The 22268-nt window shown below is 49.8% G+C and overlaps 1 protein-coding gene across 1 annotated transcript in view; it reads right to left on the reverse strand.

The window, feature by feature from the left end:
- HIP1 (huntingtin interacting protein 1) overlaps positions 1-3627 on the reverse strand; it is a 147041-nt gene extending 143414 nt beyond the window's left edge. The window contains exon 1 of the mRNA XM_026516024.4: positions 3439-3627. Within this exon, the coding sequence (XP_026371809.2) occupies positions 3439-3558 (120 nt within the window). The 5' untranslated portion in view covers positions 3559-3627. The remainder of the gene's footprint in view (positions 1-3438) is intronic.
- Between the last annotated feature and the right edge of the window lie 18641 nt (positions 3628-22268).

Genomic DNA, 22268 nt, shown 5'->3' on the forward strand with positions numbered 1-22268 from the left:
CAAGCATCAACGGGTGGCCCCAGGCAAGTTACAAAGCTCTCATCCATAAAATGGGGGTAGTGATACCCAACACCACAGTGTAGCCCCAATAATAGTTAAAACACGCTGTAAAAACTACAAAGTGCTCCCAGCAAGGTAACTTTCTTACAGCAGCTTTTTTGAGGGCAAGAACCACTTTTCATTCCCCTGGAGCCTGAAGATTGCTTGTGATGGGCTGGGTGAGGGACACAGCAAGGGTCAGATTGGAGATGGGGGCTGCAGCAGGTGGGTCCAGGGTCCCCCCTCAAGCAGGGACACTGGCCTGACCAGAAGGAAGGCTGAGAAAACAGAGTCCTCTGATGGGCATGGGGCAGGAATCCTAACTGAACGCAGGAGACAAAGCTGGACCAGGAGGGAACTTGGGGCAATTCGGAAAAAGCATCAAGTAATTACAGAAACCCAGGAGCTGAGTTACCCACCCAGGCGAGGGCTTCCGGCCGGAAGTAACTAGTCATCATCTACCCCCATCTACAGCAGGATCACCACTAACACAAGCCTCAGGAATCTGAGGACACGGGTGAGAGAGCAAGAGCAATCTTGCCCCCATGAAGCTCCTAGTTTATTGAGGGCAATACAGGGGACCGGTTGACTGGTAAAAGGTAGCAGGTGCTGGGGGCTGAGAGGTGGGAGCAGCCAATTTCTGTTCCTGCCTCCACCTGGGCCACTGAGCCTCATCTGCACTCACCTCCAGATGTCTCCTTTGCGCGTCCCCATTTCTGGAATCACCCCTCCCCTCCTCTCCACCTTGCAAGTGCCATCTCATGCCCATTGGTGGTTAGGTCCTGGCGAGGGCTCCCAAACCCTCCCCACACCCACGGCCAGGACCTTCCACATGTGGTCCTGGTCATTATCACATTACCTAGGAACATTTCTGTCCCCCTACTGAAGAGTTCATCACAGCCTGCACCATTACTCATCTTGTGTTTCCTTAGGTCTCCCCAGATTATAGCAAGAATCACTGAAATTGTCCTCCAAAGTCTACAAAAATACCTTCACGCCTATGATTTCATTTAATCCCCATACTAAAACTTCGAGGCAAGCATCATCTTTATTTTACAATAAGGAAGCCTTAGAAAGGTTTGCCCGAGGTCACACAGCATATCCGAGTGCCTGGCTATAAAACTCAAACCTCTTCCAGCTCCAATGCCAGGGCTCTGCCCAGTATTCAAAGACAACACAAGGCAGTGGTTAAAGGTTGGGTCCACTTCCAGCTGTGTGACCTTAGGCAGGTGACTTAACCTCTCTGTGCTTCAAAGTCCTCATGGAAAATGGGGCTGATACCCACCTCATGGGTCCTTGCAGAGATTAAAGAAGGTAATACAATAAAGTACTTAGAAGAGTGCCAAACGTGATAATTAGCTACAATTATCACTACACCTTGGCTGATTCTCATGGTCTCTCAACTCATTAAAATTTTTTTCTAACTCATTTTTATATCTCATAATACACTGGATACATTTGAAGTCCTCAAACAAAATGAGCTTTTGCAGATTGACCAATGCCAAGTTTTAGGATTGTTCTCTTTTCTTCACTCTCCTACCCCCCCTTACAGTTTGAATAATAGAAAAACTCTCTTTTCCGGCTCCAGCCTGCCTCCTCCTCACTCCCACCCCACCCCGCAACAAGCCACTCAGTCAGATGCAGCCAATCCCAAGTGTTCCACATGTAAAATACACCTACACCAGCAAACAGTGCCCCAGGGTCTCCTTGTTGGGCTGTCCCTGGATAGCAAGGGGACACAAACCTAATTGCCATTGCTTTAATGGGTCAAAGTTTCTATGCGTATTCCTCTAGTGCTCCAGTTTTTACTTATTTGAGACTCCAGACGGACTGGCTTATGAAATAACATCTATTTGTTATCCTTTTCCATTAAAAAAAAAAAGAAGGCTATTCACACTCCCTCCTGGAGCAAGAAGCCTCAGGACCAGGCAGTGAGTTGAGGCAGTTAACATCCACAGTGGACAAGCAGATGGAAAGCTGCTTTCTTTTCAGGGGTCCAGTCCACAAAGCCAGAGAAAAGAAGTCTCAAACCCAGCTGGTCCCTGGGAGGCAGAAGTGAACTGCTGTCTTTCCTATCGCTCCCATCCCTCCCTGGGGTAGCATGACCCAGGGAGGGGACACTCCCTACTTTCCATCACCCAGACACACCTGCAATGGGCCAGAGGCATCTGGAAAGAGAAGAGGATGAACTTGCCAGGGTGAAAAGCTTTATTCTTTGCAAGATTCCATACACAGAATATTCTGTAAGGTCCTCACAATCTTTTCTACCTAAAACCCCAAAGCCATTCCTTCACATTGTACTGTGGTTTGGGGAACAGGGGAGGGGCGGGGCGGGGGGGAAGCAGAACACAGCAGGGGAACCAGCCTCTGGCAGTGGAGGCCCAGCTGGATCTTCAAAGGTTCCACCCTGAGCGCAAGAGCGAAGAACAAATCTGCCCATACAACTTTGGCACTGGGATTAAAAGAAGTGCTGTGCCCTTTGAAATGGATTTTGCATACAAACGAGCTGATGAACACCAGAAACATGTCAGCTTTATTCAGTCAAATCAATACACCAGGCATTCAAACTCTGAGGTAAAAATGGATTGTGGCTTTTTGTTGATGCCACTGGGGAATTTTGGCCCCCAGCCCTGGTCAGGCTGGACAAATAGGGCAGTCTGCCTATTAGCTGTCAGGCACATCTTGGGGGATGAAACCAAAACCCCAAATCAGGGCTCTGGGCACCACTGGGCAGCCCCTCCTGACCAGCAGCGGGCTGTCGGGCCAAAGGCCTGACCCTGGCCGGCCCCCTCCTCCAGCCCCCATTTTCCAAGCTCGGCCACACGTCGCATTTCCTACATTCCTTCTCGCCGCCCAGACCCCTTCAGCCCGGCCCTCGGAGGCCGACAGCTGGGGGTGGTGTGAGCCAAGCAAGAGGCACAAGGAAGGGGGTGCTAGGGGTGGAGGAAATGTCAGTGCAACCCAGAAGGGATCGAGAGGGGAGGAAAGGGGTCCGCGCTTCACATCCCAGTCCAGCGCTCCGCTGTCCGCCGCCACACTTGCGTCTCCGAGTGGCCCCCCCCAATGCGCTTCCCCTGCCTATGGGCACCCCTTCCATTCGGCCCCTCTTCCGTTCCTTCCGCTCCCACCGCCCCTGTGACCCCTGCCCTGCTCCGCCGCACGGATCGTGCCAGCTCCTCGGAGCCGCCCTGCCCTTCTCCCCAGGCCAGCTGGGATGCCCCCGGGTCCCCGACCTCCCCAGGATCGCCTCGACCTGCGCGCCCGATGCTCCCTCTCGCGGCCCCCTTGCTCCGTCCTCCCCTGGACCTGAAGACCTCTACTCCCTTCAAAGCCCCTCCCGGACTCTGCGTCGCTCGGGATGCCCCAGCCACGCATGCCCCGGGGTCCCCCGGTCCTCACCTGAGTCCGCTCGAAGCTCTCCCGCTCGGCCGCCTCGATTCCCGCGCCCACCCCGCGCCGGCTCAGCACCTTGGGCAGGGGGTTGGGCACCTGCTTCATGGAGCTGGCCATCCGGTCCATGTCGCCGCGCGGAGCCGAGTCAGGGGCCCTCGGCCGCCCCGGGATCCCCTCAGCGCCGCCCGCCCCGCCCTACCCGCTGGGATCCGGCGCTAACGGGACAGCTTCCGCCCCCCATTGGCTGGGGGCGCTGCTACTCTCCCGAGGCCCCGCCCCACCCAGAGGCTTCCCCGCCCGCCCCCGCCCCCTCCGGAGCCCCTCAGCGCGCCCCGCCTAGCTGGGCGCTCGGAACCGCGAGGCGCGCCGTGACCGGCCCGGACGCCTGCCAGTCACCGGGTCCAACCGCCTCCGGCGGGGGCGGGACGAAGGGCGGGGCCGGGGCTGCCCTGACCTGCCCTCGCCCGCCCCTCCCCCGACGCCCGTCGCGCCGCCCTCCCCGCCCCTTCCCCGCGAGCCGCGCGCTTCTCCGAGGCGGGCGCTGCTAGCTCCCGGCGTGGTGGGTGGGGGTCACTCGGGCGGGAGCGCCGGGCCTCCCGCGGGGAATCCGTGCCGCCTGGGAATAGCCTGTTTACGCGGCTAGCGCCGGGACAGGGGAGCGCGGGATGGACCGGCTCGGCGGCCGCAGCCCCGGGAAGCGCTGCCCCCAGGCCCGGTTCCCGCCGGAAGGGTCAGCGTCCCGCACCCAGCTCCCTCTGCTTCCTCCTGCGTCCTGACCCTGCCCTGCAGCCCTGCCCATCCCCTTTGATCGCCGACCCGGGGGCGCCAGGCTGGGTCAGTGGGAGCCTCCCAACACCTATCCAAACCTCTCCGGGTCTGGAACCAGCCAGGACGTATTGGTTGGTAGAAACCCGTTTCTGTTTCTGTTTATCCGCGACTCTGGGCCACCCCTTCCACCCTGCTCCGATGTCAGCCGAGGTACCGGCAGGCAGAAGGAAGTGCGATCCTTAGCGGAGACGCTGGAGAAAGTTAGAAGTTTCCCGTTAAATGCCAGTGTTGGGGTTTTGAAGATGAATGCTTTGAAACTCGAAGTCAAGGAAGGCTTTTTTTTTTTTTTTAACTAAGAGCTTTTGAAAAAAATTCACACATTCGATAGAGAAGCGAATGAGGGGGTGGGCCTTTGCAGGCACTAGCGAACCACTGAAGGCTTTTGCTCAGACCTGCGCTTTTGGGGGCTGGCATTGTGCATTGTGTGGACCAGATTATGGGGGCGAGGAGGAAGGGAGGGAACCAATCGGGAGACTCCCCCAGTAGGTGAGAGACACTGAGGGCCTACAAAGGAATGAAGAAAACGTTCTTGTCCTCCGGGAGGTTATGGGAATACGCTTGGATGTAGGGAATGGGGTTTGGAAGGAGGCAGCAGTGGCGTCAGAAACTCTATAGAGGAAGGATTTAAGGGTGGCAATGTGATTGGAGGGATGATTGCCTTGAGGCTACATTTGCATAGCTAGCTCTCTGGTTTCCCCTTTTCTTAAAGTGTGTTTACATGGGAGGCTTTGTGAGTGACTCCCCTTGGGTGTCTCTGGGGAAGACGTGAGCTGTCACCTAGTTTTTGAGGCTTTGTGTCTGGGAAGGTGGTGATGACAGTAATGAGTAGGAGTGCTGGCTCCAGAGGAGGAGATGACTTCCATTCTGGACAGAGGGATGTCAGCACAGACTTGGCCAAAGGGCAACTGATGGGTGGAAACAGGAGCCCAGGGTGGAAGAATTAGAGAAACGGCAGGAGAGCCAAGGCCAAGGTGGGTGTATCAGCAAACTGGGGGCTTTTGGGAGATAGAGACAGTAGATGAGGGCTGTGTTTGGGGGCTATGAAGGTGTATGGGTCAGAGCGGCAACAGGGAAGGGATTGTCCACTCGAAGGACTAATTGAATTGAAGAAGGAACATATACAGTGGTGTGACCTAGAAGCAGAGGATCAACCCGGGAGGGTGAAGAACCCAGCAATGAGAACAGTGGGAAGCTGTCATCAGCCCTAGACTTGAAGGGACAAGGGGAGGGAGCTGTGACCCAACCACCTGGGTGCTCTAGTCTTGGGAAAGGAGGCATCTGACCAGAGCTGTGGTCCTAGGTAGAAAACCAGTCACTGGAAGACACCAGTCTCTAGCCCTCCTGCCCTCTGATTTCCTACTCGCACCTTCCATTGGCCAAGTCTAGAGGGAAGAGTGGGGGTAGGGGGCAAGGATGATACATCAGTACTACCTCCACCTCTCCTTCCAGGCACAGAGCAGAGTAGAGAAGCGTAGAGGCTGGATCTGGCCCAGCACAGGGGCTCACAGGAGTATGCCTACAAGGAAAACAGACAAGATTGACGTTGACGTTACCTCTGTGTGCCCATCCTTAGACTGCACCCGCCTCGCACTCTGGATCCAGCTAGAGTGATTTATGACCCTTTGCCCAGAGTTTACAGCTTCAATAAACAAGGGCCCTTTAAACAGGGATTAAAGGATCAGCCTACTTCTTATTAGGATAAACCAGAGTAGGAATCAGGAATTTGTGGTTTGGAGGCACCCTGTGGAGAAACACTCAGGCGAGTTAACCTTCCTCATGAAACTTAGAGTGAGTTAAAAATAAGGACTTCCCACTTGCTGCAGCCAGAAAACCCTTTGCCAAGGGTTGAGGGAAGCCCTCCCCCAGGATATAAACTATAGGACTCTACTAGTCCCTTCAGCTTTTACCGTCTCTCCTAGCAATATAGGAACCACATGTACAATAGTCTCCCCCTTATCCGCAGTTTCACTTTTTGTGGTTTCAGTTCCCACAATCTGAAACGTTACATGGAAAATTCCAGAAATAAACAACCCATACAATTGAAACTGCGCACCGTTCTGAATGGTATGATGGAATCTCGCATGTCCCACTGCTTGGTCTTGCCCAGGATGTGAATCACCACTTTGTCCGGCAGACCCACACCGTATACGCTACCCTCCTGTTAGTCATTGTATCACAGTGCCTGTGTCCAAATAACCCTTATTTTACTTAATAATGGCCCCAGAGCACAAGAACGGTGATGCTGGCAATTCGGATATGCCAAAGAGTAGCTATAAAGATGAAAGCTCTCTACTTAATAAGGAAAGAAAAAAAAATTATATGCTGAAATTTCTAAGGTCAGTGGTAAGAACACGTCTTGTATCCATGAAACTGAAGAAGGAAAAAAAAATTCTAGTGGTAGTCTTACTTTTGTTACTCTCTTACTGTGCCTTATTTATCAACTAAACTTTGTCATAGGTATGTATGTAGAGGAAAAACATAGTATTTGTAGGGTTCAGGACTACCAGTGGTTTCTGGCATCCACTGGGGATCTAGGAACCTATCCTCTGTGGATAAGGGGGGACTACTGTCTTCTACCTTTTGGAGATGCCTGGTTTCTGGACATGGAAGCCTAATCTCTGGGAAACCCATAGGGGGATAAGTGTCTTATTACCTATCTCTCCAGAGCGGGTGAAACTGGTCCCTCCCCATACCTAGTTTGGATCTGAAAATTTATCTGGTATGAGGATATACTTATTATCTGGTCACATTATTCCTACAGGTTCCTGGAGCCCAAGTACACATTTTAATAGTTTTAATAAGATATAATTAATATACATTGAACTGCATATATTTAAAGTATACAATTTGATGAGTTTTGACACATGAAACTATCACCACTATCAAGATAGTGAACATACTTATCACCCCCAAAGTGTTCCTTAGGTCCCTCCGTAATTCATCCTTAACCTCCTCCTGAAACCCTATGTCTAAGCAAGTACTGATCTGCTTTCTGCCTCTAAGAATCAGGGGCGGGGTGCCTGGGTGGCTCAGTCAGTTAAGCGTCCGACTCCTGATTTCCATTCAGGTCATGATTTCAGGGCTGTGAGATCGAGCCCTACGTTGGGCTCTGGGCTGGGTGCGGAGCCTGCTTAAGATTCTTTCTCTCCCTCTGCCCCTCCCCCCCTAAAAAAAGCAATTGAAATTTTAAAACAATACTGGATATAATAACAGCAAAAATAAGTGTGCCTGGCAGATTCAATCAGTGGAGGGAGCGACTCTTGATCTCTGGGTTGTGAGTTTGAGCCCCACCTTGAGTGTAGAGTCCACTTGAAAATAAAATCTTGCAAAAAAAAAAAAATAGGAGATACTTAAGGATAACCTTGACAAAAGATGCGAAGGACATGTACACTGAAAACTATAAAACAGTGCTGAGGAAAAGTAAAGACTTAACTAACAGAGCGATACACCATGTCCACGGATCTGAACCTCATTGTTGTTAAGACGCTAGTTCCTCTGTGGACTGAATTTGTAGACTCACTACGGTTCTGATCAAGTTTCCAGCAAGATTCTTGTAAAAACTGTTAAATGATGATTCTAACATTTGTATAGAAAGGTAAAGGAACTAGAACATCCAAAAAACTCTAAAAAAAAAAAAAAAAACCACACACATCAAGTACTTACATTATATGATCAAGACCTATTATGAGGCTACAGTAATCAAAACAGGGTGCTATTGGTGAAAAGGCAGCTGTGTCAATCAATAGAACAGATTAAAGAGTCCAGAAATAGGCCCACACGTATATGGTCAGTTGATTTTCCACAGAGGCACAAGGCAGTTCAATGAAAGAAAGAGAATCTTTTTAATAAATGGTGCTTAAACAATGGGATAGCCATATGCAAAAATACTACTAATAAAATAATATTTAAAAAGGAAACTGTGGTGCCTGGGTGGCTTAGTCATTTGGGTTTCTGCCTCTTGACTTTGGCTCAGCTCGTGATCTCATGGGTCGCAAGATCAAGCCCCGAGACGGGCTCCCCACTCAGCACAGAGTCTGCTTGAGATTCTCCCTTTCCCTGCCCCTCCCCACAAATAAATAAATAAATAAATAAATAAATAAATAAATAAATCTATCTATCTATCTATCTATCTATCTTTAAAAATATATGTGTAAATATGAAAAGAAACCTTAATCCTTTCTTCACATCAACTCAAGATGGGTCACCAACCTAAGTGTAAAAACGAAGACTATACAACCTATAAAAGAAAATAAGAGAAAAATCTTAGGGAACTTAGGTTTGGCAAAGGTTACTTAAAAGCATGAAGTATGAAAGGAAAAAAAATTAATAAATAGAACTTCATCCCAATTTAAAACTCATGTCCTTCAAAAGACCACTACAAAAATGAAAAGGAAGTCACAGGAGGGGAAAAGATATTTCCAAAACATCCACTCAACAAGGGGCCGTACCTAGAATTTGCCAGGTATAGGTTTTTAAAGTTTAACGTGACTCGGGTTCTAAGTTGTTCACACAGATCATGATGACTCGGGCACAAGAGCACGGTGTAGGGGACCACTAGGGGATTTAGTGACAGGGTTCAGAGTCTGAGCCCTGTTCCACTGCGTTCAAATCGTGGCTTCTTGGCCAAGTGACTTAATGTCCCCAAATATAAAGCAGGAAGAGTAATAAAATGAGCTTTCAGTCACCCAGCAGATATTTGTTGAGTTCCTACTCTGAAGGAGGCCCAGTACCAATAAGGTTAAAGGTTTACTGTTTGATCATGGATTTACATGTTTAAAAAAAAAAAAGCATATTCTACCCAAAGAGGCAAGTACTAGAAGAGAAGAGGTAGGAGGGTTTCTCCAGATATTTGGGGGATTAAACAAGAATAGGATCCTGCTTATGCAAAATTATTTTTAAAAGGATTTTATTTATTTATTTGACAGAGAGAAAGTGCAGAGACAGAGTGTGAGGGTGGGGGGAGAGGCAGGGGGAGAGGGAGAGAGAATCCCAAGCAGACTCCATGCTGAGCGGGGTGTCCCACCCCGGGGTTAGATCCCACGACCCTGATAACCCGACCTGTGCCAAAACCAAGGGTCAGACACTCAACCAACTGTGCCACTCAGGTGCCCCTTGATTGTGCAAAATTGTATGTGTGTGTGTGTATGTGTGTGTGTGTGAATCCATAAAAAAAGGACAGGGTTATATCTACGTTTACTGAATTACGGGGATGTCTGTGATAAATTGTCAGTCGGAAAAGAAGCAGTCTGCAAAGTATGGTGTACAGAACGATTCTCCTTCAGCCAAAATAAGCAAATTTCTCACAGAACCGTGTATATGCTCTTGTCTGTAAGCGAGCACAGAAAAGGCTATGAAAGGGTATAACCCAGACAACTCATACTTGTTATGGGTAGAGATAGGCTTCTATGTAAAGAGAGATTGCTTTTATATATCATTCAATTAAAAAAATAAAATGAAGAAAATTTAAACAGAATAGTTGATAAACACAGAAACAAGAACACACCCCAAGAAGTGCTTTTGTGCTGGTTAAGACAGACTCTGGGCTTATTACTAGCTGGTGTGCAGGAGTTACCTTTAGTTATGGAGGGATCACTTACACTTTTTACCTAAACGTTTTGCCAGAACGTTCACGCTGGTATGTAAAGCATTAAGTGTGTGTGTGTGTGTGTGTGTGTGTGTGTGCGCGCGCGCGCACGCGCGTGTGTGGAGGGGATCATTGGCGAGAAGGGTGGTAACCAATAGGGGGTAGCAGGAACCTGCCCGGAGTGGTCTGGGGGGCCCCACACCTCATCAGGGCAGGTAAGCCGGAATTGGGCACCTATCCCGTTTGAGTCAGGAGCTGAGGCAGCACCTGACACGGGAACCAGGGGCTGCATCAAATCAGGAGCCAGGGAGCCAGGGAGCCAGGGAGTCAGGAACCAAGCCAAAGCCAGACAGGCAGCCTGCAGACCAGACTGGGGAGTCAGCACTGGATGGACCACAGGGATGGATCAGGGTCAAGTGTGTGCAGGGCAAGCCCATCTCATCCTGCACTAGCAGAATAAAATAATGCCATGGACCAAGATGAGGAATACTAAGGAAGGATAATGAGTTCATTTGTGGACACGCTGAGGTTCAAATGCCCCACAGAGACGTCCATTGGGCTACTGGAACATCAGGAGGACTATGTCTGCAGATGTAGTCACAGTTGTAGATGTAAGTGGGGGTCCCACTCTTAGAGCTGACAGGGAAACTGTGTGCCTGGATGAGAGGGAAGGAGGGACTGCAGACAGAAACCTGGAGCAAGCCACATGGTAGGACAACATACTTGCAAAACATTTACCCAACAAAGGATATATATTTAGAACACACCAAGTACATATTTTTAAAGTTTACCTGGCTATAAGATAGTCACACAGGTTGGGATGCCTAAGGAGCAAGAGGATAGGGATTTGCAATGACAGGGATCTGGGTCTGAGCTTTAGCTCCAGTGTGTTTAGTTGTCACTCTGGCAGGTGACAAGAAGCAGCCACAAGAAATGGTCAAGGACATGAAGTGGAGACAGATGCAGAAGGAAGGCCGGCAGATTGCAATGTCATCAGAGCCCAGGCAGGAGAAAGGCTGGGGCACCTGACTGGGTCAATCCATGGAGCATGTGACTCTTGATCTCGGGGTTGGAAGTTCAAGCCCTACATTTGGGTTTTGAGATTACTTAAAAATAAGATCTATTTTAAAAAGTATCAAAGGCAACAGAGAGGTCGGAGAAGGAAGGCTAGGAAGAAAGCTGGAAGGTGGAAACATGTGCCCCTGAGACAGGAGCTTGAGTCAATGAGTGGATGCTGCAAAGTGCAGGGGTCCCCAAAGTTGGATAATTCACTAGAAGAACTCATGGAATTCTCTGAGAGCCATTATACTCATGGTTACAGTTTATCATGGCGACAGGATACAGATGAAAATCTGCCAAGGGAAGAGTCCAGAAGGGTTCCACACTCAGAGCCTTCAGCTGTCCCTTCCCAGTAAAGTCGTGCACAGCTCGAACTGCTCCCAGCAATGAATGACATAGGGTGACAACACGTTCAGTATATTGCCAACCAGAGGAGCTCCCCCAAGCCTTGTGTTCAGAGTTTTATAGGGGTTCCATCACATAGACATGGCGGTCACCCGTGTCGCTGACCTTCAGTCTCCAGCCCGCCCAGTGTCAAGCCAACACCGAGTGGCCCAAAGCCCTCATGATCAGTCACATTATTAGAGTGTCGGGTGTGACCAAGGCTCCCAGGAAAAAGAAGACACTCTTACCAGGCATGACATTGCAAGGGCTTCCAGATCACACCTCAGGAACTGCAGGCAAAGGCCAGAACTCATGACCCTGAGATCAAGACCTGAGCTGAAATCAAGGGTCAGACGCTTAACCAGCTGAGCCACCTGGGTGCCAGATCTTTGCTACACAGATGGCCAGTTGCGGTGAGTACAGAGGTGACAAATATGAGCCAGGATGTTGTCACTATGACACTATGGCACTGCTCCAAAACACACATGGGAGGAAAATGAAGGTAAAGGGCTTGTGGAGATCTGGGAGGAACAGATACACAGGAAGATAGAGGTGCTTCAGGGCGGCAGGTGGCTGGGTGAGCACAGTGGAGTTGGGGCCATGAGGGAGAGAGAGGGGTGGCAGAATCCTAGGTTGCCTCCAGACCAGGATGAGTTTGGGGGAGGGCTTCTGCCTCAAGGGTGAGACTCCCCATCTGGTGGTGAGATTCTAAAGTGGGGGGGGGGGGTGTCTCTTTCTGGAGAGGAGGAAGCCAGGTACTGGGGGTCCGGGCAGGAGCTGACGGAACATCCAAAGTGGATGTGAGATTGCCCAGCGCAAAAGCCGAAAGCAAGGTTCTCCAAAAGGGAGACATCTGTGAATAGGGGTGTGGCAGGATAGCATTTTGACAGATGTCACCCACCCCCACCCATTCCCTTTCCCCTTTGCCTCTTACTTGGTGGCATTTACTGCCTCAGGGGAGGAGATATGCCACAGAAGATATGCCTTGGGGTTACAGAAGCCTAGGGTTTGAGTTTCGAAAGCCTGGGAGGGCACAATTATGCCATAAATGATAGGTTGGGAAGAAGAGAGGATGGGTCAGGCTATCCCATCCCCAGATCAGAGAAAGTTCTCTGACTGGGGGTTTGGGGAGAGCCAGGAGGAGAGCAGAGTGCTCAGACAACCCGTCTGGTGTCTGGTTCCTGCAAGTGGGCCCTTAATCCTGGCTCCTTGGGCTGAGTCCTGGGGATGGAGAGGACCCTGACATAAAGCCACAGAGAGCTTTGGAGAATCTAGAGCAGAGGGAATCCCCATTCTCCTTTCCTAGGTGAGTCCCAGTGCAGTATTAAGATCCTGGAGACCCGAAGTGATTTTAAGAGGTGTTGACAAAATCTTTACTACTCCTCCCTTCAAAGGGTGGAGCCTAATTCCCCTCTCCTTGAATGTGGGTGGGACACAATGACAGTGGCTTCTAAGGAATAGAATAAAGCAGAAGTGACAATCTGTGACATCAGAGACCACCACATAGAAGGCACTGCAGCTCACTTGGGGGAAAGTTAGCTGCCACGTCAGGGGGACACTCAAACAGCCTAGGGACAGTGCCCAAGGCAAAGAACTAAGGACTCCTGCCAACAGCCACGTGTGTGCCGAGTAACCTGGGAAGTAGGTCCTGCAGCCACATTAAGCCTTCCTATCGGGAGGGGGTGCTGTCTTTTGGGAAGAGAAAAGGGCCCCAGTGCAACAGGTGTTTGCTACTTCTGCACAGGGGAGCTCGGATTCTTAACACACGAAAGCAGAACTCACAGAGGTGACCAGTGAGCGTCAAATGAGAACCTACTTGCTTTAGGCAGACAGGGGAGTGGAAGGTTCTGCTCTCTCTTCAAGGCGGTTCAGGCATCGGGAGCCAACAAGGGAGGAGATGTTGGGTCTGGAAACTTCCCAGAGCCCAGTGCACCAGGCAGCTGGCCATTTCTTCCTGGGACAAAGAGGCTGTACAACCGGGGAAAGCACAGACTTTGCAAGGAGCCGACCGGCGGCCAAGTGCCAGACCCACTTGCTCACTGAGTACTAATCACTTAACCTCTTTGACCCTCAACTTCCTCCACTGTTAACTAATACCTACCTCAGTAAACTGTCGGATTCAAGGAAACAACACTGTAATTCTTGTTTTCTTTTTTCCCTATATATTTTAATTTTTATCAAAGTTGCAATATGTAGAGTTTTAAACTATCAAATAGCTCTCTAAGGCTAATTACCAAAAAACCCAACTCTGTCCTTCTCCACCTCCTCTCCTTCCCTTTTCTCTCTTCTCTTCCCCTCCCCCACTCCCCTCCCTCCCCTCCTGACTCTCCCCCTCACACCCCCATTCCCTCCCCTTCCTGACTCTCCCCCTCCCTCCCTTCCCTGGCTCCCCCACTCCCCTCCCTGACTCTCCCCTTCCCTCCCTTCCCTGATTCTCCCCCTCCCTCCCCTCCCTAACTCTCCCCCTCCCCTCCTTGATTCCCCCATTCCCTCCCCTTCCTGACTCTTCCCTCCCTCTCTTCCCTGACTCCCTCACTCTCCTCCCTGGCTCCCTCACTCCCTTCCCTGACTCCCCTCTCCCAAAGACAGCCCCTTTCAATTCAGGGTCCCTTGAAAGCCCCAGGAACTTACATCTTCTTTGAATTTCATTTCAGTGATATATTTTTAATCCTTTAAAAATCAAAGACCAAAATGTGCTATCTACCGAATTTTGACATACAGGAGATCATTGATTTTATACTAAATTCACCGACACATTTAAAATGATAATACATAAATCTCAGTTTTACTTGTTTTTTTTTATACGGTGGTTGGTTCCGTGTAAGATTTTCAGTTTGAAAATTGATTTCAAAGAAAACAATCAAAAAGATTTGAGGGGGCGGGGCGGGGGAGAGGGGTGGAGCGCCGCCGCCACAGCCCCCGGGAACCTGGAAAAGGGACCGTCCCGGCACGCGACTCGGTGTCCCGGGGCGGCGGCGGTGTCCCGGGGGTCGCGATGGCCGGGCCGGGGTGGGAGTGGGGCGCTGCTGCTGCGGGGGGCAGGCGGCGGCGACGCGCACCAGCCCTGCCGGATGAAAACAAGGAGAAAGAATCACCTAAAAGCCGCGGAAAGTGGAAAAAGTTCACAAGAAGGACGAGACAATGGAATCACAGGGCTGCTGTCCGCGCGCTGGAGCTTCAGAGCTTGAAAGTACCACCGAAAACGCTGAATTGGTCGGCCCTTCACTACTTCTCATAAGGACACCAGAGGCCACACGGCAGAGCAAGCAGGACAGGTCACTGTGTAAATTATTTTGCAGGAATACAAATTGAGGCATTTCAGTCCATCCCAGCTTTGGGTTAAGCCTGACTTTTTTTTTTTTTTTCTTTTCTCAATTGCTCTTTTACCTTATCAGTCTTCGCCTCGCTTCTTCATCTCTGGTTCACCCAGTTACCAAATGGGATTGACTCGCTCAGGTGCACTACGCCCTCGTTTCCTCTTCCGTCAATGTTACTCTGAACTTGAATCTTGTAACTTCAAACGATTCAAGTAGCACTGCTATACCTGTGCTGGTTTTCAGACCTGTTCAATATCACATCACCTTCCGGGCGGGGTGGGGGGGAAGGGCAATAGCTCAGGTCAGCCTGTGAACTCACCTCTGTGAGGACAGTTAACCACACTCAGGGCTTCCCAGCCGGAAGGACAGGCAGAACAGGTGTCTGTCCAGGGCAGAGTAGCCAGCTCTGGGAAATAATCCCAACAGAGAAAATGTTAAAGAACTTGGCTTAGGGTTGATTGACTTAATACACCACTTCAAGACTGGAAAAGGTCCTTATGCTAAAATCCGGGCTGGGTGTAACCTAGCCTCAAGGAAACTTTTTGGTTAAAACAAGGGAACATCTGATGTCGTGGGGTTTTCCTGCGGTAAAGTGTAGAGAAGTATAGGGGAAAGTATTTCAGCCCCGGAATTAGATAGGAAAAGTGCTGACTCCTGATCGCCATAAGTGAGGTCACCTAGCTTCTGTGGACCTGTTTCCACACTTCTAGAAAGACTTGGTGAGTTTCAGATTTGGCCATTTTGAGCTACATGGGATAGATGAAGCATGGCCCCTCTTGAATGACGTTTTCCCTGCAAAGATATATGGCAGGACATATCTTCCAATGCAAGGAAATACCATTAAAGGTCATAACAGCTGCTGTGCAAATTTTGCTTTTTCTAGAAATTTCTACTCTGAATAATGTGTATTGGTACCTCTTCTTTCCTTCCTCCCTTCTTTCCTTCCTTCCTTCCTTCCTTCCTTCCTTCCTTCCTTCCTTCCTTCCTTCTTTTTCTCCTTCAAATAGAATGTTTAAAAAATATGACTTCTCCACACATGTCCTGGAAATAAAAGTCTCGGCCCAGTACTTACTGCTGGTTTATTTCTTGGCACACGCTTAAGGAGTGAGGCTGCATATGCAGATGGGTTCTTGGGTGACTGAAAATTGGAAAACTCGGGAGACTGACGGAGGGAACTCAGCTTTGAGTGGCTATTCTCAGTGCAAATTTCAAAGCTGTGGAAATGTAACTAGGCATCTTTTAGGAATATTTAGAATCTTAATAAATTGCTCAGACATTCCTAATGTCCATTTTTGGAAGATTAGACCATGCCATAGTGGTTTTTTTATAGTAGTTGTTTTAATTTGTATACTGTGTCCAAAATTATGTTCTAAAAATAGTGTTAATGCTGTTTGTAAAGTGATTTGTTTAAAGCACATTAAAGGTCATTCACGTGTCTAAAAAAAAAAAAAAAGATTTGAAAACCACCGAGACAATGGTTTTGAAAATGCTTCACATGCTTTTCAATGCGAAGGGGAACATCCCTGACCTTCAGAGAGCAGGGAGCAGCATCCCTCAGAGCAGCTCGATAACTCTCCTGAAAAACAGGGCACAAATGCCCCTCACCTGGGGGACCTCCGATCCAGCACACCTGGGAGCCCGCCTGTTGCAGTTTGAATCAAACTTCGATCAATCCTGGAATGCGAGACCTCCATCTCCAGGCTTCTTACTCTCCATCAGCTGGGGTCAAGAGGGAGCCCATGGTCTTGGAGTCCATCTTGGCTTCCCTGGGGGGCCTCCCCAGTGCCCTCAGAAGCCAGGAGGGAGCCCTGCCCTCTAGGGGTAAACCCTACTCCCCTGATCTGCTTTCATCAAGAGGGGCCCAAAAAGAGCCCACGAGGAGTAAATCCGCTCTCCCTTGGCAGAGGTTAAGAGTAAGACTCACTCAGAGGAACCAAGCCCACACTCCTCCAGGGCTCTTACCCACCATCCAGGGGTCAGTAGAGGTCCCCTTATGCTCTGGGTAAGACCCTGGCCTTGCTCCACCATCTGCCTTGACTACACCAGTACTGATGTCACTGGGCCTCTTACCTCTGTTATGTCAGTAGCCCCGAGAAGAAGTCCAGACTCCCGGCTCACACTTATCCCTGCCAAAGCTCTAATCACTACCCAGTTCCGCCCATGCCCATCTTGTCCCCATGCCCTACCTCTCCCCAGCTCTAGAAACTCTTCTGTAGCTGGTGTCCTCCCAGCTGCTTGGGGTTGCTTCCCCACTATCTTCCTGCCCCCTTCCTTCAAAGCTTTGGCTATACTGTCCAGCACTCCTCACTGCTCCTCACCACTCCTCCCCCCTCTGTAACTGTCACTCGTCCTTTACTTCCGGACTAGATTAATCACACCTGTTACACTCCGATGTTTTTCCATCTTGGGAACTCACTGACCCTGCGAGATTACCCCTTCCCGGGTTAGCTAATTCCTGGGGATAGCAAACAACTCACCTACAATTGTATCTTTCCCACATACAAACCAACCACCTCCTCTGTGGGGCTCTCACACTTGGGACCACCACCCACCTGCCCTAATCATCCCAGGGCCAAGGGCAGCCGCAGGACCCAGAACCCACTGAAATTGTTCTAACTAAGCCTGCCTGCCCTGCCTCACCTGTTCCTCTACACAGAAACCAGAGTAAAGGTTCCAGCCCATGTTTCCTCCTCTCCCTCTACCGCCTGACTAGCCCCAGTGCTTCCCCATGTGGCCCAGATTCTCGTGGGATCTGTGAATATAACCAACTTTTCAGTAGTCGTCCTTCCCTGACCCGTTGGCTGTTCTCTACCTAAATAATAGTAAAATTTACATTTCCCAACACTGACGGCGTTAGCTTCCTGGCTCACTGCCAGTGTGGCCAACACTACTCCTGTCTTGATTCCTGATGATTTCCATAGGCATATCAATGATCCCCCGACACCCCAGGCTCAGTTCCCTCTTCTCCACTTAATCCCAGCCACCCATTCCCAAACTCATACCCTTGACCTCATAGGTACCAATCACCCAGTTTTGTGCTGGCCTCTCACTGGCCACCACTTCCTGTCTTTCTGTCTTCCTCCTCTGGAACCCTGCCTCTGGCTCACTGGGGCCTGCAATCTTTTGAGTCTACCACCTTTTCGTTGCCCCCCCCCACCCTACACAGCCCCCCCCCATTCCTCTCTCAGAGCCAAAGTCCTGACACTAAGCCACAAGGTCCTCCAGGCTTTGTAGTTCATTAACTCTGATGCCACCCGCCACCCCTCTTTACCTCACTCATCCTTCCTTCATTACACTGTCTCCCCTAACAAAAACCACACTTCTACCCCAGGCCCTTTGCACTGGCTATTGCTGTTGCCTGGAACATTCTTCCCTCAGATACCTGCAGGGCCCATCCCCTTACCACCTTCAAATCTTTGCTGGAATGTCACCTGCTCAATGAGGCTTCTCCTGATCACCTCTAACCACCCCCTGGCCCCCTTACCTTGTTCTATTTCTTTCAGAGTCCTTACCTTCTAACACACTATCTAGTTATTTATTATGTTTGTTGCTTATCGTCTATCTCTCCTGCTCAAACTCGATCTCTGAGGACAGGGATTTTTCTTACTCACCTCTGGATTCTTGGCATCTGGAAGAGCGCTTTGCCTATAATAAGTGCTCAATATTTATTGAATGAATGAACAACATATAGGCACCTTGTCCAACTTTCTTTTTGCAATAATAAAAACCCGAGGGGCACTGGGTTCAGTGGGTTAAGCATCCCCCTCGACTTCAGCTCAGGTTGTGAGACTGAGCCCTGCACTGGGCTCTACGCTGGGCATGCAGCCTGCTTGGGATTCTCTCTCTCCCTCTCCCTCTGCCCCTCCTCGCTCCCCCAGGTAATAAAAACAAGAGAAACAGCAGCAGCAGCTGACTTTGTTACTCGCTTATGGTAGGTCAGGCCCTCAGCTTTCTATGTGTGATCTAATTTCATCCTCAGAGCGACGTTGTGAGCTCAGTAGTGCTACAATGTCCATTTTACTAGAAAGGGAATGGGTTAACGGAGGGTTTGTGTTCAGGAACTTATCTCAGATCTCCAAATTGATGAGTGGTGCCTGTAGGATCTAAGCCCCCGGCAGCCCGAGTCCCTGCTCTCAGCCACTGCCTGGGTGTGCGGATCCCGTGTGCAGAAGGTGTCCGCAGGAGAAAACTGCTTCGCACATGGAAGAAATGCCTGCGTGGGCCACTGAGGCCCAGGAGACGGCTTGGCACAGAGGTGCCCTCAATCAAGCCCCTTGAATCTTGCTGGGGTTGGTGGTTGGGAGGAAGGAGGGGGATTGGGACAAGGCGGCAACCTAGCTCCTCCCCAGTGAGCCCAGCCAGCTCCCCGTGCCTCTCTGCTTGTGCTCTAATGCACTTGACTCTAATGCATCGGTAGAAGCCTGGCTCCCCCGGGAGAGCCTTAATGGACCCACAGAGTCTCAGCTTCAGCTGAAACAGTGGATTAATAATGGAGGAGACAAGGTCATTAACAAGCAGAGCAGGGAGCTAGAGAACAGAAAAATCAGGATTGGTTTCTAAGGCTCCATCCCCGTTCTGGCCAATCCTTTGCTCCTGTCTCCTCAACCACAGCGTCTTCTCTGTTCCAGGGTCCTGTGTCTGCTGAGCCCCAAATCCATCTATATGCCTGGGTTCCTTGCCTGCTGGGAAACAACCTCACCTGGGTTCTCTGACAGCCCGCCCCCCGGCTTCCATCCCACCTCAGAGCATATTGGAATTTGGGCATGGGGGTTGGCGAGGATTCGGCAAAGGGCAGGAGCAAGTTTATTTAGGAAAAGGGGAGGAGGCATTCTCAGATGTGACCCCCTCTCCATGTCCGCTGAGCGCCGCTGCTGTGAGTTCTGGCTTTATCCTTTCCTTCCTTTATCCAATATATTGGTGTTAAGAATTCACCATGCATCAGACATGGGCTGTATTAAAGGCATATTAGATTATTCATTGGGGGGGCATAATAAAAGCAGAGGATTTGAGAATAGAATCCAAGCACACGAGCCCCGGAGAGGACCCCAGTGGGCACAGCAGTCTCTGGATTTGAGCCCTGGGTTCATGGCTCCCCATCTCTCCTGTCCTTCCGGCTTGAGGTTCTCGGCATTTCTCCCGTGGACGGTGCAGCAGTCTCCTTGCCTTTTAAATTTTTCACTAGACTTTTTTTTTTAAGATTTTTATTTATTAGAGAGACGGAGAGAGCACAGAAGGAGAGGGAGAAGCAGACTCCCCGCCAAGCAGGGAGCCCACTGCAGGGCTCCATCCCAGGACCCCGGGATCATGACCTGAGCTGAAGGCAGACGCTTAACTGACTGAGCCAGCCAGGTGCCCCTACTTTCCTGCTTACCATCCACAAAGGGCCCCCGTTGCTCAGATGGTGGCGTCCTGACGCCCTGGTGCAGGCATTTGCGTCTTCATGCTTCCTGCCCACCTTCCCTCCCTTCCGACTTTGCCCCTGTTGTGCTGTGTGTTCCCCAGGCACAGCCCTGCCCTTCCTGGCCCCCTTCTGTGCTCTTCTCTGCACACAGACGCTGGGCTTATTTTCCGAGACCCGGCTTAAACACCCAGCCTGCTTGGACCCCGAAAGTGAACGAACCCTACCCTCTGCCACGTCCCAGGATTTGCAAACTTGGTGGTGAAAGGAGCATGGGCTCTGAGGTCACACAGAAGGAATCAGAATTCCCACCTCCACCACTCAGGAGCTGGGTGACTTTGGGCAATCTTCTTAACCTCTCTGAATCTCTTTCCTCGTCTCTGAAGTATGTCATTGAAAGACGTTTTTCAGAAAAAGGCAAAATCATGGCTCTCATACAGGTGTAAAAATGAATACATTAAAGATTTTTGGGGAGCCTGCTTCTCCCTCTGCCTGCCACTCCCCCTGCTTGTGCTTGCTCTCTCTCTCTCTAATAAATAAATAAAATCTTTAAAAAAAAGAATGTTAATCTTTAAAAAAAGATTTTATTCTACTCAGAATGAGGGAACCAGGCAGATGTTATGACTGGTTCAAAAGAGAATCTGAAAGCAGACATCTTTATAGATCAGAAATATTTAAATGATATGCAAATTGAGGCAAATTGGGTTTTCCACAAGGAAAGGGCGTGCGTTCAATTGAACCTTTATTGAATGGAACAGAAGCCGTATGTCTACCGGTTACCTACACCTTACAGCTTTGCAAAATAGTTCCCATAGAATCAGGGTCTGATGAAGCAGAATGTTAGCCTATTAGATAATGCATCTCTTTCCCTGCTTGACTTTAGTCCCCACCAATATATTTCTTCTTTTCTTTCTGCGCCTCAGAAAGACTGAACTTCCAGTCCCCTTTGTGGTACGATGAGTTGTGAGTGGGATTGACAGGTGTCACTATGGGGCCCAAAGCATGTTGCTGCTGGTTTAGGGCTCTGTTTTCCCTGGGGCTGCAATCCCGAGGGCACGGTTGGGATGGGATCTCTGTTGGCCTGGACCCCTGAGTGACCCCATGAGCAAAGCTTCCTCCCCACCCAGGCTGGATGTGTAGAATGAGTAGGACATAAACTGAGATTCGGGCTTGTTTGTCCCTCAGCATAACTTAACTTATCCTGACTTATGGCAAAGGAAGTTGTGACAAAAAGCTCATTATGCAGGGTCTGATGTTTAGATATCACCCCACCACTGTTTTTACCTTTCCCAGCATTCCACTGGAATACTTACTACCTTGCATCATAAGAATGTATTCCTGGGGGGGGGGCGTCTGGGTGGCTCAGTCGGTTAAGTGTCAGACTCCTGATTTCAGCTCAGGTCTTGATTTCAGCCTCTTCTCAGGCTCCCCACTCAGTGCAGAGTCTGCTTGAGATCTTCCCTCTCTTTCTGCATCTCCCCCTGCTCGTGCACACATACTCTCTCGCTCTCAAATAAACAAATAAATCTTTAAAAAAATAATATATTCTTGGGTCTATATTTCTTGCTAGAACATGAGTGCCACAAGGCTTGAGACCTCAAATCGCATCTCGCCACCCAATGGTTCATAACAAATGCTTACTGAATAAACAAGTCAAGTATTTATTGAAATCGAGCTCTGTGACTTGAGCAAGTTTTACATTTTTGGAGCCATAGATTTGTTTAATCTCTAACCCGGAGACAAAAAATTCCTAATGGATTTGTAAGGAATGAAAAAAAGCAAAGGGATGTGGGAGCACTTCGTCACTGAAGGGTATGTAAAAATGAGAGGGATTATTAGGAATGAAAGAAACCAAGGCCCCCAAAGTTGGAGCACCTCAACTCAAACCAGGACTAAAGCTTGAAATTTTGGTACTGGAAGGTCCAGAGCTGAAGGGGCCCCGAGAGGCCCTTCCAGAAGTTTCCTTGGGGGCAATCAACCACATGCATCTCCAGGGACCTACGTGTATATGCTCCTTTTTTACCCAAATGGAACCACAGAATGATGATTCACTGCTGATGTCAGTGAGTCAGTGGGGAGGGGCAAGTGTCTCATGAGACTCTCATCATCCGGGACCAGTCTGAGAGACCCTTGGGAGCCAGTAACCAAGGGACAGAGCAGGGACACCAGCCCCCGGAAGTCACTTTGGGAGCATATGCTTCCCAAGTAGCTCAGGATTGTCCTCAAGGGACCAAGAGATCTGTTTGTTTCCTAATTAGTAAAGCAT

The sequence above is a fragment of the Ursus arctos genome, unplaced genomic scaffold (genome assembly GCF_023065955.2).
Source record: "Ursus arctos isolate Adak ecotype North America unplaced genomic scaffold, UrsArc2.0 scaffold_2, whole genome shotgun sequence".
Lineage (NCBI taxonomy): Eukaryota > Metazoa > Chordata > Mammalia > Carnivora > Ursidae > Ursus > Ursus arctos.